The sequence below is a fragment of the Camelus ferus genome, chromosome 22 (genome assembly GCF_009834535.1).
Source record: "Camelus ferus isolate YT-003-E chromosome 22, BCGSAC_Cfer_1.0, whole genome shotgun sequence".
NCBI lineage: Eukaryota > Metazoa > Chordata > Mammalia > Artiodactyla > Camelidae > Camelus > Camelus ferus.
In genome coordinates this window covers 18,851,789-18,867,806 of record NC_045717.1, presented here as the reverse complement: position 1 = coordinate 18,867,806, position 16,018 = coordinate 18,851,789, and the positions used below count along the sequence as shown (strand labels likewise).

Below are 16,018 nucleotides of genomic sequence, written 5' to 3'. Positions count from 1 at the left end.
CACACACAGAAAAGATTTACCTATTTTGGACATTGCTTGTCAATGGAATGCACAATATGTTTTATGCCCAGTTTCTTTCACTGAGCATCATGGTTTCAAGTTTCATCCATAGTGTAGCATGAATCAGTGCTTCATTCGTTTTTAATGGCTGAATAATATTCCATTATATGGATATATCACATTTTGTTTATCCATTCATCTGTTGATGGAAATTTGGATTGTTTCCACCTTTTGGAGGAGAGAATATTCTAAATACTGGCTTGCAGTTTGATTTTATAACTGTAAATTTTAGATGTGTAGAAGATAGGCTTCCCTTTGTACTCTTGTCCTGGGTTCCACATTGAGGCAAGATTGTTCAGTTTATAATTGAGTCTGTCTCCCAACCTCAACTGCAACTTCCAAGTCTGGCTTCTTTCTTTGTTCCCAGCATTGAGAACATCCTTAAACAACTGTTCTGTGTCAGGTACGGTTCTAGGCATGGGGGAGTTGGGTGAGCATGACAAACAGAAAATGTTGTAATGCAGCTCACTTTCTGGTTGGGGAGGGAGACACATAATATACAAGTAAACAAAGAAATAAAGGTGATTGATGATAACTGCAGTATTGGGTGAGTTACAGAAAATAACAGGGATAGGGTTATGGGGCAGAGCTGTGTGTGATGTAAGCTGGTGATCAGAGACCACTTCTCCAAAGAACTGATATTTGAGCTAAGATCTGAATAGCAGAAGCCAACCATGTGATGAGTTATTCCAAGCAGAGGGAAAGGCAAGTGCAAAGACCCTGCAGTGACAATGCAGTTGGGTGGGTGGGTGGGTGGGGGGTTTGAGGAAAGCATGAAGGCTCGGATGGAGTGTATCAGAAGATGACATCTGATAAGTGGAAAGGGCTTTCTGAGCCACAGTGGGAAATTCGGAGTTTTCTTCTGAGTTAGATGGGGAGTCATTGGAGGACAGTGAATGGCTAGGACAAGGGTGGAGAGAAGTGGATGAATTCAGAGTATGTTTTGGAGGGAGAGCAAACAGCAATCCAATATATGAATGGATTGGAGAGGGATAGCTGAAGGAAAGAGAGTAATTGAGGCTAATTCAATAGCGTTCAGTTTGACATATCTATTAAACTGGGGACGGTTGGATATGAGTCCAAAACCCAGGGGAGAAAGAGCGAGAGTTATAAACTTGGGAGACATCAGCATGCAGATGGTGTTTAAAACATGAGACTGGAACTTGTCAACATCTGAGTATTAGCAGTAAAGAGATCTTATACTTAAACTGAGTAATAGATGAGAACTCAACAGAAGTTTTACAAAGGCATAGTAGGGAAACAAGGCATAGTACACAGCCTGAGTTGGCAACAGCAGGGAGCTGTTACCATCCCCCCCTCCCCAAGCCCTGGACAAGGCTTGGAGGGAGGGGGGCATGGGATAAACATCCTGACCTCACTCTCCTCTCTCACATCAGCCAACTTCAGTGGAAGCCAGAGGGGAAGGAAGCTCATTGATGCAGGTGAAACCGAAGTCCGAGAAGGGGTGCCCAAGAGGTAGGAGGAAAATCAGGAGAGGGTAATGTCCTTGAAGACCAAGGAGCTAATGGAGAAGAAATCATGGAGGAGCCAGGGACAGGGTCTGGCAAATGAAGGTCATGGGTGTCCCTGGACAGAGAAGGTTCAGTGGCATGGTGGAACCAAGAGCCCAGTAAGCATGGCGAGAGGAGGGACAGACGGTGATAAAGGGGAGAGTCCACTATAGAGAGAACTCATTCCAGAAGTATAGTTTGAACCCTCATCCTCTCTGAAGGCAGTAGGCGCCATTATCCCCATTTTACAGACAAGGAAACTGAGCCTTGGAGAAGGCTGGCACCTTGCTCAGGTTATAAGTGGGATAGAAACCGGGGGGGCCTAATTCCAATTAGGTCAAGGGTAGAGGGAGGAAGGAGGTCAGATGGTCAAAGGGAGGAGGATAGCAGTTTAAGATTGGGATCCAGGAGAGAGTAGAATGAGAGGGTGGACAGAAGGGAGTAACAGAGGTAGGAAGAGAGTTGGGGGAAGATAATTGGATTACTGGGGGTTCCTGAGGCTGTGTAGCCCCCTGCTTTCTCTAGGTAATTATATATTGTTTCCTGGTTACCCTAGAATGGTGGGGGCGGGGGAAGGGGTTTGGAGACAGCCCAGGGGAAGAGAGAACTATGTCCCTGGAGGTGGGTCGCCGGCTGAGGGCATCGATCCTGGCCTTGAACACCACAATCTAGCCCCAGCAGGGAGCTACTTCCTCCCGCAAGTCTGGATACCTCTCTGGGCCTTCCCAGTCTCCTGGGCCCAAGGTGACCGCCTTTCAAACCTCAGCCGCTCCGCTAAGCCCTGGACGCGCTGTGCGTGAGTCCCTCCTCCCTCGGCCCCAGTAATGCACTTGGCGGCGGACGCCTCGCGGACTTTTCCGGGAGGGGTGAGGGGAGGCTCCCTCTGGGCTTGGCACCGCCCGGAACCATGCTGAGCCCAGGCACTGGGAAGGAGACTGGAGAGTGCGGTGAGACGGTTCCTGGCGCCCCCTTCAGCCCGAGCTGAGCGCCGCAGGGGTGGAAAGTGGAAGGACAGCCCAGAGGCTATGGGCGTCGCTGCCCACCGGCTGACACAGACTGGGCGGGACTGGCAAGGCCCCGGAAAGATGGCTTCGGGGGACACTCAACCAGAGGACAGTGATTCAGAGGCCTAGTCAGGCGTGCAGCTGGGGCCAAGCCTCCAATGCCGAGGAGGTGGCGCCCACTGAGTGAACACGGCACGCAGGTAGCAGGTTATGTCTAGGTAAGCCCTCTTGCAAGAAGTCCAATGCCCTAAGCTGATTGACATGAGGCGCGCCAGTGGACGAATTCTGGTGCGGAGCCGAGGCGCCCCCGCTTCGAGGGCGGGGCCAGGGCGGGGCCCAGAGTCCTCTCGGCAGGTGCAGGAGGCGGTGCTCGGTCCTGCCCCCGGGGGCCGTTCTTGCAGGCCAGGGGCGGGTCAGAGAAGCGGCCGGTGCCGGCGACGCCTTGGAACCCGCGGGCGGCGACTGCGGGCACAGGTGCCGCGCAGGGCACTGTGACCCAGGTCTGGGCATCAAAACTCCAGCGCTAGGAGCTAAGGCTTCCGAGCTGCTTCTTATCCTGAACACCGAGGCCCCCGGGCCGGAGAGCGGAGCCCTGGGGTCGTCTGAAGTGCGGGGCCCTGAGCCCCCTGGGTCAAACAGCGAAATCCCCGGGCCTGCAGCTGAGCAGGACACCGAGGTCCCTGCGCCCTCCCTAGAACAGGGCGCAGAGATTCCCGAGCGAGAGAGCCAAGTCCTCCGGTCGTCAGCCGGGCAGGACTCAGAGCGCCTTGGGCGGTCAGCAGCTGGGGCCTTTTAGAGTCCTGGGCCAGGCAGCGAAGACCCTGAGCCGTCTGAAGCGCAAGGCAGGAGGGTTCTGGAGCAGTGTCCCCCTCAGGGTCCCGAGACCTCCTCAGAGTCAGACTCGGAAGCACCCCAGCTGCATTTTCTACTGCGCTCCGACACCCCACAGCAGTCCCCGGAGGAACAGCTCATGGAGACGCCCATCGAGCGCGAAATCCGCCGCAGCTGCGAACGCGAGGAGAGCCTGCGCCGGAGCCGAGGCCTGAGCCCAGGTCGAGCGGGCCGCGAATTCGTCGAACTGCGCCTGCGGCCGGTGCTCAGCCTGCCGGGCCCTGGCCCCGCGCTCCCGCGCGCCTTGGAGCGCGCTCGGGCGGGCGCGCAGATGCAGCGAGACATCGAGCGGGAGGCCAATCGGCAGGCGGCGCTGGCGCGCCCCGCGGTCCCGGAGCAGCGCGCCGGGCCGCCGCCGCCGCCGCCGCCGCCGCCGCCGCAGCCCCTCGGCGAGCTCAAGCGCTTCTTCGAAGCTGCTGGCGGGTGTGGCTCATCGCCAGAGGCGAAGGGCAGCGCGGGCCCGCAGCGACTGCCTGAGTCCGGAGGCCGCCCGCGCTCAGCCGTGCAGGGCCGGTGCCCGGTGCCGGCCCACTCCCCGCCGCCCATCGCACCATCGCTGTTGGAGCAGGAGGTGCGCGAGGTGAATGAGCGCGAGCGGGAGCTGCAGCGCCAGCGGCTCAGCGTCTACGGAACCGCCGAGTTCAAGGAGCCGGCTCCCAGCCTCACCGGTAAGTCACCGATGCCCGGACGCTGGGGACTCCTAAGGCTCCAGCTGCCCTCACCGACTACCCAACTCCAGTGGCCTTCTGATCCTCAGGGTCCCCATTCCTGGCTCCCGGACTCCTGAGACTCCCCCCAACTCTCCTCTCTGCCTACCCCTTCTGGTCTGCCCACCCCTATGCTCCACACCCCCCACCTTGGACTCCCAGATCCACCCCACCTAGTCTCGTGGTGAGGGAAGGGAGGAGGATTCCAGATGTCTTTGTTGGGTTCCAGGGAACCCTCCCTGGGTTCTGGCACACCTGGATTCTCCCTCTGAATTTTCGGGTTCCTTCCTCCCTACTCTGGGTTTGTTCGTCTCCCTCCTCCCTCAGGATGGAGGCCTCCATGGGGAGGAGGGGAAGGGGGCGAACGCCTGTGTGTGTTTAAGGGGTGCGGCCAGTCTCCTTCGTCCTGGCTGCCTCCAGCTGGTGAAAGGAGGGGCAATCCCGGCTGAGCGCCCCTTCCCCCGCAGCGAGCAGGGGCGACGGAAAGCTGGCAGTGACCTGGCCTCCCCGCAGGAAGGCTTCGGAGAACGGCCTGGATCAGGTGGGATCCCTTTTCTCCTCGTGCCTCAGGCGCTTGTCGCTGCCCCCACCTCTCTGCGCGGGAGAAGGCTGGGCTGGGGAAAGGGTCCCCCTGGGAAGTCACTCTGCTCTAGGACACAAAGTCCCGGGCGTGGTCGGGGGACTGACGAGGCGGCGGTGGTCCTGGGGCCCAAACCGCTCCACCCTGCGCCTGGATGTCCCCACCTGTGGTGCGGAGGCCCATGAGGCAGGCGTTCGATCTGGCCCCTCTCCCCAGGAAGAGCGGAAGCCTTGAGGTTCGAGCCAACTGGGATCCACGGACGAAAGTAACATGCCCGTCAGAGGACTCAGGCAGGGACGACCAGGAGTGCCCTCCGGAGGGGCGGAAGGGGCTAGAGGTCTGCACCGGGGAGGATGAAATCGATCAGCCCATCCTTGAACCTGATTTTTTGTGAAATTGACTGGTATCTTCTATAAAAATGTTAGTCCCTATTGGGAAACACCACCACCACAGCTCCGCCAGTAAAACAGTCCAGCCCTTCTCTGCCTAACTGCAAACAGAACTAGCTTCTCCTTACGGCCTTTGACTGTTAGAGGACCGGGGTCACCTCCTCGGCTGCCCCCACTCCCCAATAAAGCCCCTTCTTTCTGGGCAGTGCAGGCTGTTTTCTTCTAGGTCCTCTTCTGGGGTGGGGCGGGAGCGCGGCAGGCGGAGGAAGACCTGAGAAAAGGCTGAAGGCGCTGGCGGGAATGTGGAACGGCCCCTTACCGCCCTGTTCCGGAGCCGCAGGTCTCCCCCGGCCCGGCTGAGGTCTTAGTGCCCCCTGGCGGCGCGGGTACGAACTGTGGCCTTCGGAAAAACAGAGCTCTTGCCCTCCCTTTACAGATTTCATTTACATTATTGGTGCCAGCGGCGTGCCCCGCTCAGTGTGCTGGCTAGACAGAGGTGATAAGAGGTTGTTCCCGCCCTGGCGACGTAAACAATAGCTATCAAAAAAAAAAAAAAATCATAGGGAGTGGTGGTGGTGGTTCAAGCTCCTTAGCAGGGCATACAAGGCCATTTATAATCTGCCTAGCAATTGCAAACCTCACATGCTACAGACTTCAGACAGATATTAAGAGAGATGGGATGTGTTGTGAAATAAATGCCTCACTTCAACGGACAGGTAGGTGTTTGCATCACCAATGCTGATTGAGCTCAGTGGTGTCAACCTGCTTTTTTCCAAAAGCAATTGAAAACTAACCCTTAAAAAGAGAAATCTACTGAACTTTAAATAATTTTTACTATTTAGGAAACTTTTTTAATTGGTTAGGGGCAGGAGGGGACAGCAAGCAACATCTGTTTGCAATAGGGCTTGTGGTTGTCAATTGGCAAGCCCTCCTTAATTCCTCTCTGTCCCAAGACAAGGGGTTCAAGGCCTCCCTGGAGAGGTTCAAGAGGGTCTGTGAACGTACTAAGCTGTAAAATTGTATCTGTGCAGTATATTCTGTGGTTTTAGTATACCAGCTTCTTAGAGGTGCACTGAGATTCAGACAAAATCGAAGAGCCAAGAAGGTTTTAGAATCATTGTTTAAACTCCTGGATTTATCCAACTCTGTATGTCCTGGGTCTTGCTCACACAGCACTGCACCTCAAGAGCTCAGTGCAAAGACCCACCCTGACCCCATCATCAGCATACTGACCACATGCTTGACTGTGACTCTAGGAGGCATGGAAAGAAAGGCAGGAAAGAGCGAGCACTGCCAAGGTGGAAAATGGAAACACTCAAGGACCTGTTCTTAATTCCCGACAGGGGAGTTAAGAACTGAGCATGTAGAGTTGACAAAACCACTTAAGTTTAGACCTGGGTTCTCTAACTTTCTTGAAGGATAAAATTACCCAAGTTACCCTTATGCCAAGTAGATCACATCTATTAAGAGGCCTTGACATTAAGAGAGCTCGGCAGGTGCTTCTGCCATGGAGCCAAGTTTGAGAGCCATGATGTTGATGTAGGTTAGCATTTCTCAAAGTGTGGTGTCTGGACCAGCAACATCAGTATCACTTGGGAACGTGTTAGAAACATCCATTGTTGGGCCCCATCCCAGACTTAATGATCAAACCCTCCATGTGATTCTGAGGTACGCCAAAGTTAGGGAATCATGGGTGTAGACAGTTCCCAAGCAACAGGACCCAGGAAATCAAGCCTGTTTCCTTCCTCTCCCAGTATTCCTACCACCCACATGAAATCTAGTTTTAAGTGGCCTGTGGATTTATCTTAAGGGAGACAGATTAAAGCTGCATCTGGCTAGTACGTTCGTACTAAGATGTGCTCTAAGTGTAAAATACACAAAAGATTTTTTAAAACTAAGTACGAAAAAAGAGGGGTATCTCAACTTCTTACAATGATTATATGTTGAAATGATATATTGGGTTAAATAAAAATCTCACTAAAATTAGTCTGACCTCTTTATTTTTTAAATGTCACTACTAGAAAATTTGAAATTACAAATGTGACTCACATTTGTGGCTCACTTTAAATTTCTATTGGACTGGGCTAAACGGTGGTGGTGAACTCACAGGGCCCTCAAATTAGTATTAGGGAAATTCAGAATCCCTTTGGACTCATTCAGACTTGGGTTGTTGACTAAAAAATCCTTGATGCAGCCAGAAATTGTCACCAGAAGGCCCCCCTCAACCCAAAAGAACAAGGGTTTTGGTCCAACCCTGATTCAGTTCACGTCTCACTTCCATTTTTGTCATTTATAATCTGGGATAATAATACTTACGATAATACTATGTGCCAGGGACTGTTAGGAAGCGAGTGCTGTGCTCAAAGTCATGAAAGCAGGCTCCAAGTCACTCCGACTCTGAAAATGCTAGCGGGAATCAAAGGTGTCCCTCAGTTTAAAGAGGGGTAACTCGCAGCTGAGTGACAGCCAAACCAACAAGGACACCCCTCCCCTCGCAAGTGACCAGTTCCTATCAGAAGAACCCAGTTCAGGTCCAGGCTCTGCCACTTGGTCACAGTAGGTCTAGACAGGTGAATTTCACCTCTCAGTACAAGTCTCCTCTCCTTAGCGACCCCAACTTGAAGTGCCTTACGGCTCTCCCACCCTGCCGAAGCCCTGGACACCCCAGGGGGTACACCAGCCCATGACCCCAAAGCTGGAAGAGAAAGATCTAACCGCAGCTCTTAGGAAACTGATTGCTGGCCCTTTCCTGGGGCACGTCGGGAAATGTAGTTTTTTGGTACAGGGAAATAATTTCCGGGTCAAAACATGAGAGTGGGCGTGGTTCTGTGTCCCTTCCCACAGTGGGTGTTGAATTTCCCCGCTACCCGAAACTTGCGGTTTTCTGGGTTCCGGTTGTTGACAGGAGCCTCTACTTCCCTTTTAGCTTCATGCACCCTCCGCGCATGCTCTGAGCTCCCGTCCGCCAGTCGGTGGACTATGATTTTGTTTCCAGACTACACTTCCCAGAAGGTCATGCGAGCGGGCGTGGCCTCCTCGCCCCAAGGGGAGGGGCGCGGCGCTCCGAGCGGACGCTGAGCCTGTGACCTCTTTCTTTTATTTAACACGAAACTGGTGTGTCCACACGCAGGGCAGCGGCCGGGCCGGACCCGGTACGGACGGGTCAGTTCGGCCTGGCCCCTTGGAAGGCGAAGCGAAGCTGCACTAGGAGAACGAGTGAGCCCCTCCCCTACCCCCTCTCCTGGACTTTGGAACTGTCAAGCTCCAGCTCCCAGGACCCCCTCTCCAGGTTCAAGACCCCTGCGCTGCCCACGCCGCTGGCCCCGCCGCGCTTGCGGGCCGAGCCGTTCCTGCTTGGCCCATGAGGATCTGCACCAGCAGGTCGGTGGCCAGCATGTGCGACGGCTCCTCGAAGCCGATGGTCAGCAGCTGCTGGTAGTCCCCAGGAGGCTGCGGGCACAAAATCCTGGGGACCGGGGACAGAGAGGCCTGGACGTGAGGGCCCCCTGCTACTCGGGAGCCCCTCCCCTTGAGCGAGAGGCTGTGGCTGAAAGAGCCTTTGTTTCAGTTGGGGGTGGGAAAAACCCTGGGGGAAAGTGGTTTCCTTGTTGATGAGAAACCTAGAGGGTAATGGCTCTGGGAGGCTGAGCAACTCTAGCCCTGATCTGGCCAATTACTCAGCTAGCTGTGTGTCCTTGAGCAGGTAACTTAACTTCTCTGAGCACCTGTTCTTTGTAAAATGGGGCTAGTAGTATAGACCTCAGTGGGTTGTTACACGAGTTTGCATAAAAGCACTTTTCATGGCCCAATAAAATGCTATCATTATTACCAAGGGAAACAGTGTTGGGGAAGATAGATAGTCTTTGGTTGTGTTCTGTCCCTCCCTCCAGACCTCACACCCACTTTGCCATTGCCCTAGCTCGTACCATGAATAAAGGTCATCCTCAGCTGGTCCTAGGGGTACCCATCGGCCGATGGACCACAGCTTCTGAATCTGGGGGCATGAATTGGCTGGACTCTTGCCTGTGTCTTCCCATGTATCTCGATAGCACAGGAAGTAGCTGGAAAGGAAAGGGGCAGCAATTAAAAGTGAACAGTTTCTTAGTTTCTGCTGTGAGGGCTTTAATTCTGGAGGTAAGGTGGAAACTTATCAGAGGTTGCCTTCAGGTTCTCAGGTAGGAATATGACTTAATACTGAGGGCTTTTCTCTCTGCCAGCCTCCTTTTAAGATGAAGACTTTTATTTTGATGGGGGCATATTTTTTTTAAGATGAAAATGACCTTTCAAAGGTCCTTGATTTCCTGCTTGGCTTTCTACACTTTTGTGGTGATGGTTCAGAGGGCCATACTGGCATTCTGCATAGACAGGGGGAGGACTCTGATTCTGGTAAGGGGACTCACTAATCCACATGGGAATCTTGTTCCCGGCTGCTGGGCTCTGGGATGGTTTCCAGGTTCCAGCGCATCTTCTTATATAGGTATCGGGGGAAACGGCCGGCGGTGTAGGCAGCAGGGGCACAGTATCTGAAGATGGACACCTCGTGGGAAGGACTGATGGAGAACCTCCCACAGAAGAAACAGGAGATGCTGGCAGGAGATGGGAGTGTGGAGAATGAGGCTGTGCCCCGGACTCCACCCCCAACCCCAATCCCAGTCTCCTACCATTTTACCTTAGGGGGTCAGTCTCCTCCAGGTCCACAAACCCAAATGAGGCATACATGAGGACCAGCTGTTCCAGGCGCAGGGTCAGCTGTTGGGAAATCTCCAACAGCTGCATGGAAGATGGGGCACAATGAGATTAGCTGGCCTGCCAGGAGCATCCTCCCCATTATGCAGGCCTGAGGGATGAAGGGGTACGGGGTGTAGGAAACCTGTTCCACACACCGCCTTTCGGATCAGCTCCTGTAGAGCTCCATAGATGGGGGGAACACTCCGAGCAGCTGCCTCCAGGTACAGGAAGTAGGGCTCACACATCTGCAAGAAGGTGGGCATGGCTTTGGCGAGCTGTTCCTTCTGCACTCGGTCCCTGCTGAAGGGAGAAGGGGGCCTTTGCCTGAGGTCCCTCACCCGCCCCCCCCACCAATTTCTCCTTTTCTACTCATCCCCCACTGTATCCCTGGCCCTGACCCCCATTGTGAAATCCCTCAGTGTCAGACCTTTCTCAGAGCATCTTCCAGGACCACCAGCATCAAAAACATTTGAAAGACTTGTTAAAATGCAGGCACCTGAGTCCCGCGACTGACTTTGATTCAGTTGGTGAAGCCCAGAAATCTAAGGTTTAAGCAGCCTCCCAGGTGATTCCAATGAACATTGAAATGTGAGAATCACAGTCCGCTTTACCATGGTCTGTAAATCATATTATCCTTTGGGGGTCTCAAACTGGTAGTTAGCAGGCCAAATATGGCTCAGATAGGTTTTATGTAGCCTGCCCAAGGTTCAAAACCTAAGCCAAGGGTTAGAAAGTGGGAGAAAAGTTCTAGTCTAGTGATTCGGCAATCCCCAGGGTCCATATAATAGCAGACACTCCCTAACCCCAAATTTCTTTTTTTTCTAACCCCGAATTTCTACAGTCCTCATAACTCTTTGAAATTGGGTTCCTAATCAGCTAGCTTCCGGTTCGTAATGTTTTTATTTTGTTTTGTCTTAATGTTCTTGAGTTTGCAAACCTAGTGTATATCGCCTATCTTGTAACCCCCTCCTCTGTCTCCTTATCCATGGGTAGAACCTAGGACCCTGTCCAGCATCACCTGTAGAGCAAGTAGCTCTGGAAATCATCTGCCTTCTTGAGCAGGTAGCGGAGCTGTTCGGTGATGGGGCTGAACATGGTGTCCAAGGATAGGCGAGGGGCGGGCCCGGGGCCTGGGGCCAGAGGCTCAAGGGAAGGCGAAGAGGTGGAGGCCTCGGGCAGCTGCCCCTCGACGTCCTCGGGCTCCGCCTCGGGTGGGTCCCCAGGTTGGCCAGAGGGGGGCGACCGCAAGGGGTCTCCGCAAGGCTGTGCCCCAGGTTGCGAGTCGTCCAGGAGCGGCGTTTCCCCAGAGCCGGCGGGGAGCGGCCCCACGAACCACTGCTCGGTAGCCATCCTGCGGCAGGAGGCGGGGACCGGAGCTCTTTAAGCCTCCGCGTCTCACATTGGCCGCGGGTTCGACCCCGCCCAGGGTACCTCGGACTTGCCTGGCTTGGGAGCGCGTCCCTCTTCAACTCACCCTGGTCTCGACCTCTCTGCCCGCGCCGCGTGGAGGGAGTTCGCCTCATTTGAATTTCAACACGCAGGAGGGGCGCAGCCGCTCCGGCCCGAGCTGCGCGCCCGCAGGACCCCGCGCACAAGCGCGCTCCCGGAACCTGGCAGTGGGGTACGCGTGCAAGGGAAGCGATCTGGGACGCCGCTGGCGGCGTGTTCTGGGGGTGCGGCCCAGGGGCCAGTGCCTTTAACTCTCCGAGGTTGGTTTCCTAGGGAGGAGGAGGTCTCTTTACCGGGCGTCCAAACCCCGGGGGGCGCACGTATAGAAAGCGAGGACGGCCCCGCCCCACTCGCTGAGCCTCTTGACTCCCAAGCCCCGGAATCTGTATTTTAAAAAATAGAACTCTATTGGAGTTGAGAAATTGCATTAGAACTTAGCATGTGATGTAGTAGCTACTACTACTACTAACAATACTACAAATCTTCACGTGGAAAGATTTTCCCACCCCTTATCTCATCTGATGCCACAATCCCTTCTGTTCCTTTTATGGAAAGGACCGTGAGGCCTGGAGACCCTTCTATGGACCCAGAACAGATCCCTGCCCCCAATAGTTGTAGGCTGGGTTCTTTACAGCAGGCAATGGTTGTCAGATATATAGTTATGAAGCGAAATACATTAATTAAAGACTCTGGGTAAAGAACTCAGACAGGTGTCAGATTCCACCCTGTGTGACCCTGAGCAAGCATCTTTACTGTGCTGAGCCAGTTGCCACGTCTGTAAAGTGGGTTTTTAATGAGCTATGCCTCATGGGGCTATGGTGAGAACCCAGAGAATGCTTGTAAAGCCTAGTTAACTGCTAGTCACTTAGCAAATATTTGAGCACCTACTGTGTGTGCCCAGGCACTGTCCTGGGAATGGGGAGATGTCCTCCTGGATTAGTTACAGTTACACTCACAGCTGGCTTTGACACAGCCCTCATTCACTGTCTCCCTGCCTCAAACAATTCTGTCCTAAGCCTAGACTCCCAGGAGACTGGTGTGGCTGTTCATCACCTTTCCCGGACTGCATTCATAAAATGACTCTGTAGCATTTTTCCTTCTCTTTTTTTAAAATTTTATTTAAAAAACCTTCGGTGCAATATTAAAAAGCAATACAGCCAGCTGGAGCGAAAACAAACAGAAAGAAAGAGTAGGGGTAGGGAAGACCCAGGGACCCCATCCCAACTGCTCCCAGGGGCTGGAGGCCAGGGACAGACTGGGGAGGGGCCTGGGTGGTGGGGGAGAGAGGAAAGGCCACCCACCAAAATGAACAGGCAGAACAAAACATTTATATAGGAAACATCTGGCTGAACTGAAGAGGATCAGGGGAGGTGGGAAGACCCCCAATCTTTTTTTTCCCAAAAAATGTCCTAGATTGGGGAGAGGGTTGGCCGCCTGGGGTGAAATGAGCAGGCCTTGTCCCACCCCACACTCCTCTGTCATGGAGTACAGGATGTGCTGGAGGCCAGAGGTGTGTGTGTAGGGGAGACACAGGGAAGAGATGAGTAGGGAGGAATGCCCCCTCATTGGAATCTGTTAGGAAGGCTGAGGGTGTCCCTGTCCAGCTCCTGGATTCTGGGGATCTTGGGTGAGATAGGGACTGGAATGGGTCGGGGCAGGGGTGAGGCTGGGGGCTCAGCCTAGAAAGCCATCAGGGTCATCATCCTCAAAGTGGCCTTGCTGCAGCACCTTGATGTGGTGCTCGTAGATTTTCAGCGCTGGGCCAAGGCGGATGGACAGGCCGGTCAGCACATCTGTGCGCTGCATGAGCAGCAAAGACTTGCCATCAATTTCCTAGGTGGGACAGAAAGAGAGAGAGAGAGAAGCAGGATCAGAGCATACCCTCGCTGAGGCCCTGGAACGGAGGGGCTAAGCTGAGGGCTGGGGACTCACCTGCTCTTGGAAAGCTGTTGCCTGCTCAGGGAAGCCTGCCTCGGTGAAGTACTCTACCACGTCGGTCACCGTCCACTCCACAGGATCAGCTGGCTTTTCCTTGCGCCCAGAACTGTGTCGGAACAGAAAGAACCAGTGAACAGTGCTGCTCCTCTGGTTCTGTTACACGTTAGCGCCCCCATGTCTCAAACACCCCAACTTACGGACAGCCAAAGGGGGTCCCATCTGCCCCAGGTAGGGCTGGTTTTCCTGGGGGCAAAGGCACAGGGGATGGGGAGTCTGGCCCAGTGGCAGCAGAGGCTGGGAAATAAAACGCATACGCCTGTGGTTTTGTCTTAGGGCTTGGTTCCTTCACACCAGGCGCCCTCCCCCACACAGAGGGGTCCTTACCTGATCCCCCTTCCTTATTCATGGCAGCCATGGAAAATACCTGGCGGGAGCCACTGCCTGGCGCTGGCCCTCGCCCTTCCTCCTGGCCCTGGTGGGGGCCACAAGGCGTCCACTCCTTGACCCTCTCCTTGGAATTCTGAGGGCCCCGCTCTCCATTAAGCTGGTGGTGCTGGGCACCTGCAGGACGGTCACCCTCGGGCACCTCGGAGCCCTCAGATACTTCATCTTCATCGTCTTCATCTTCATCATCTTCCTCCTCCTCTTCCTTCTCAAGCACTCGCTCTTCTCCACCTCTCTGGTGTAAGGGAGAGAGGCACCCAAAGTTAGGAGCTGTTCTGGCCCTGGGCCCCAATCCCTGGGATCCAGGACCGAGTGGTGTGCCTAACCGCCACCTTTATTACCAACACGTACTAACTTTTACACATTCACTCGGTGCCAGGCTGTGTTAATAAAGCCCTCAGTGGCCAAATCTCACTAAACTCACTGAACAGCCCCAAAGGGTCGCTACTGTTATTAAGTCGTGCTTTACAGCCGAGGAAACTGAGGCTGGGGAAGATTAAGTCACTTGCCAAGGTCACCACGCTCCGAGCTCGCAGAGAAGCAGCGCAAAACCCGGTCCGCCCGCCGCCAGATTCCTCCCAGGACTCCCGCCCCGCCACCAACTTCGCCCGCACCTGCCCACCTCGCGGCGCCCCCCTCCGCGGCGCGCTCACCTTGCTCCGCGACGCGCGGGCGCTCGCGGCCGGCGGCGCCCGCCCGGGCCTGTCCCCGCGGGGCAGTGCAAGCGCACCGAGTCGGGTGCGCTCCAGGCGGCCCCGCGCTGCCGCTTCCTCCTCTAGCAGCCCCTGCACGCGGCCTCGGGTCAGACGGCCGCCGGCCCCGCCGCTGCCCCCGAGGTAGCGCACGACTTCCCGCAGGCTCACGGGCCGCGCCGGGCCGCCGGCCCGCGCCGCGCCCCCCTCCGGCGGCTGCTGTGGCTGCGGCGGCGGCGGCGGCGGCTGCTGCTGCTGTGGCGGCGCCGGCGGCTGTGGCGGCGGCGGCAGCGGCGGCTCCCGGGCGGCGACGGAGGGCGGGGGGGCGCGGCGCGGGCCGGCCGGGGGCGCCACTGCCGGAGGAGCAGCGGGCGCGGGCGGCGGCGCGGCTAGGGGCGGCGGCCCGCTGCGCGCGGGGGCCCGGCTGCGCGGGGCCGGGCGAGGGGGGCGCTGTTGCGGCGGCAGCGGCGGGCCGCGCGGGGCGCCCGGGCCGGGCGGCGGCGGCGACGGGCGCGGGCGGTGGCGGCGGGGCGGGCGTGGGCGGCGGCGCGGCGGCGGTGGCGGCGGGGCCCCCGCGGGGGGCGCGCGGCGGGCCGGCGGGGTGGCTCCGCGCCGGGGCGGCTGGACGCGCGCCGCGTTGCGGTACGAGATGCTCCCCTTGTAGCTGACCCGGAGCACGGCGCGCTGCTGGATCAGTTTCTCGAGCTCGGCGCGCGTGCGCTCCGGCTCCGGGCCGTGCCGCCGCCGCACCATCCGGCAGATGCGCTCCAGGTCCGGCCGCGCCTTGCGCGAGCGCAGCGAGTCGATGGTGTCCAAGATCCACTCTTGATAGTGCGGGGAAGCGCTGGACGACGAGGTAGCGGCCGCCGTGGTGGCGGCCGCCGCCGTCTCCGGCGGGGGTAGGGCCGGGGGCCCAGCCATGCCTCCCGCCCGGCCCGGCTGCACCGTGCGCGCTGCCTCCCTCCCAGCGCGGCGCCCCCCTCCCCGGCTCCCCTCCCTCCGCCGCTGCCCGCCTCCTCCGCCTCCCCCCCCCGGGGGGCGCAGCGCCTCAGCGGAGCGGCGGCGGCGCTGCTGTTTCTTTGCAAAAAAAAAAAAAAAAAAAAAGAAGAACGAGAGAGAGAGCGAGAGAGAAAAAACAGTGAGAAAGAAAAGAGAGAAAAAATATGCACACACTCACTCACTCGCACGCACGCACACACAGACCCGCTTCTGCTGGGCGCGCGCGGGGCCGGGGATGCGAGGAGGGAGGAGGGGAGCGCGGCGCGGCCGGCCCCTCCCCGCCGCCGCCGCCGCCGCACGCGCGCCCTGCGCCCGGGACACTCCGGCCCCCCTTCCTTCCCTCCCTCCCTCCTCCCCGCCGCCCGCCTTCCTCCCTCCCACCCCCACGCGTCCGCTTTTAAGGTGGAGCCCGGGCCCCCCGCCCGCCCCCTTTACCCTGCGCTCTCGCTCACTCCGGCTCGCTCCGGCCCCCCCTTACAACTCCCGCGCGCTTTTTAAGGAGGCGCCGCGGAGTTGGCGCCGGGGCGGGGGCGGGGGAAAGCGGCGGGCGGGGGAGGGGGAGGGGAGCGCCGGGGGGAGGGGAGAGGGGGCAGGCGGGGCGGGCGGGCGGTGCTCGGCCGCCCTCC

General features: G+C 57.0%; 3 protein-coding genes across 7 annotated transcripts; 1 reads left to right on the top strand and 2 right to left on the bottom strand.

The window, feature by feature from the left end:
* Nucleotides 1-2,422: 2,422 nt before the first annotated feature.
* Nucleotides 2,423-7,128, top strand: MISP3 (MISP family member 3). Of its 4 annotated transcripts, none has more exons than XM_032465454.1 (3): nt 2,423-2,793; nt 3,525-4,134; nt 4,501-4,636. In XM_032465454.1, exons 2-3 carry the CDS (start codon nt 3,546-3,548, stop codon nt 4,620-4,622), a joined length of 711 nt encoding a protein of 236 aa, XP_032321345.1. In that variant the 5' UTR covers nt 2,423-2,793; nt 3,525-3,545; the 3' UTR covers nt 4,623-4,636. The 4 variants fall into 4 exon arrangements, with proteins under 4 accessions (XP_032321345.1, XP_032321346.1, XP_032321347.1 ...); XM_014554133.2 differs by lacking the exon at nt 4,501-4,636 and adding exons at nt 4,641-4,714; nt 4,970-7,128 and having other exon boundaries at nt 2,461-4,134; XM_032465455.1 differs by having other exon boundaries at nt 2,429-4,134; nt 4,557-4,693.
* A 1,305-nt stretch (nt 7,129-8,433) lies between these two features.
* On the bottom strand, nt 8,434-11,503 carry C22H19orf67 (chromosome 22 C19orf67 homolog). Of its 2 annotated transcripts, XM_006178673.3 has the most exons (7): nt 11,345-11,503; nt 10,889-11,221; nt 10,026-10,170; nt 9,812-9,912; nt 9,543-9,728; nt 9,069-9,203; nt 8,434-8,608 (listed from the first exon to the last, which is right to left on the bottom strand). In XM_006178673.3, the coding sequence occupies exons 2-7, from the start codon at nt 11,218-11,220 to the stop codon at nt 8,434-8,436; spliced, it is 1,074 nt and encodes a 357-aa protein (XP_006178735.1). In that variant the 5' UTR covers nt 11,221; nt 11,345-11,503. The 2 variants fall into 2 exon arrangements, with proteins under 2 accessions (XP_006178735.1, XP_032321343.1); XM_032465452.1 differs by having other exon boundaries at nt 10,889-11,503.
* Nucleotides 11,504-12,409: 906 nt separating this feature from the next.
* Nucleotides 12,410-15,660, bottom strand: SAMD1 (sterile alpha motif domain containing 1). The gene is given in 7 exon segments (XM_032465451.1): nt 12,410-13,152; nt 13,252-13,363; nt 13,455-13,551; nt 13,642-13,936; nt 14,355-14,789; nt 14,791-14,987; nt 14,990-15,660. Coding segments are annotated over 7 exon segments (1,620 nt in total). The 5' UTR covers nt 15,315-15,660; the 3' UTR covers nt 12,410-12,993.
* Nucleotides 15,661-16,018: the final 358 nt, after the last annotated feature.

What these genes read in the sequence shown, in the direction of transcription:
- MISP3 (XM_032465454.1), top strand. Translation starts at nt 3,546, where the DNA reads ATGGAGACGCCCATCGAGCGCGAAATCCGCCGCAGCTGCGAACGCGAG. An exon ending in GCCGGCTCCCAGCCTCACCG is followed by an intron (nt 4,135 to 4,500) that starts GTAAGTCACCGA and finishes CTCCTCCCTCAG; the next exon opens with GATGGAGGCCTCCATGGGGA.
- C22H19orf67 (XM_032465452.1), bottom strand. Translation starts at nt 11,220, where the DNA reads ATGGCTACCGAGCAGTGGTTCGTGGGGCCGCTCCCCGCCGGCTCTGGG. An exon ending in AGGAGCTGATCCGAAAGGCG is followed by an intron (nt 9,913 to 10,025) that starts GTGTGTGGAACA and finishes TCTTCCATGCAG; the next exon opens with CTGTTGGAGATTTCCCAACA. An exon ending in GAGGATGACCTTTATTCATG is followed by an intron (nt 8,609 to 9,068) that starts GTACGAGCTAGG and finishes CCCGGTCCCCAG; the next exon opens with GATTTTGTGCCCGCAGCCTC.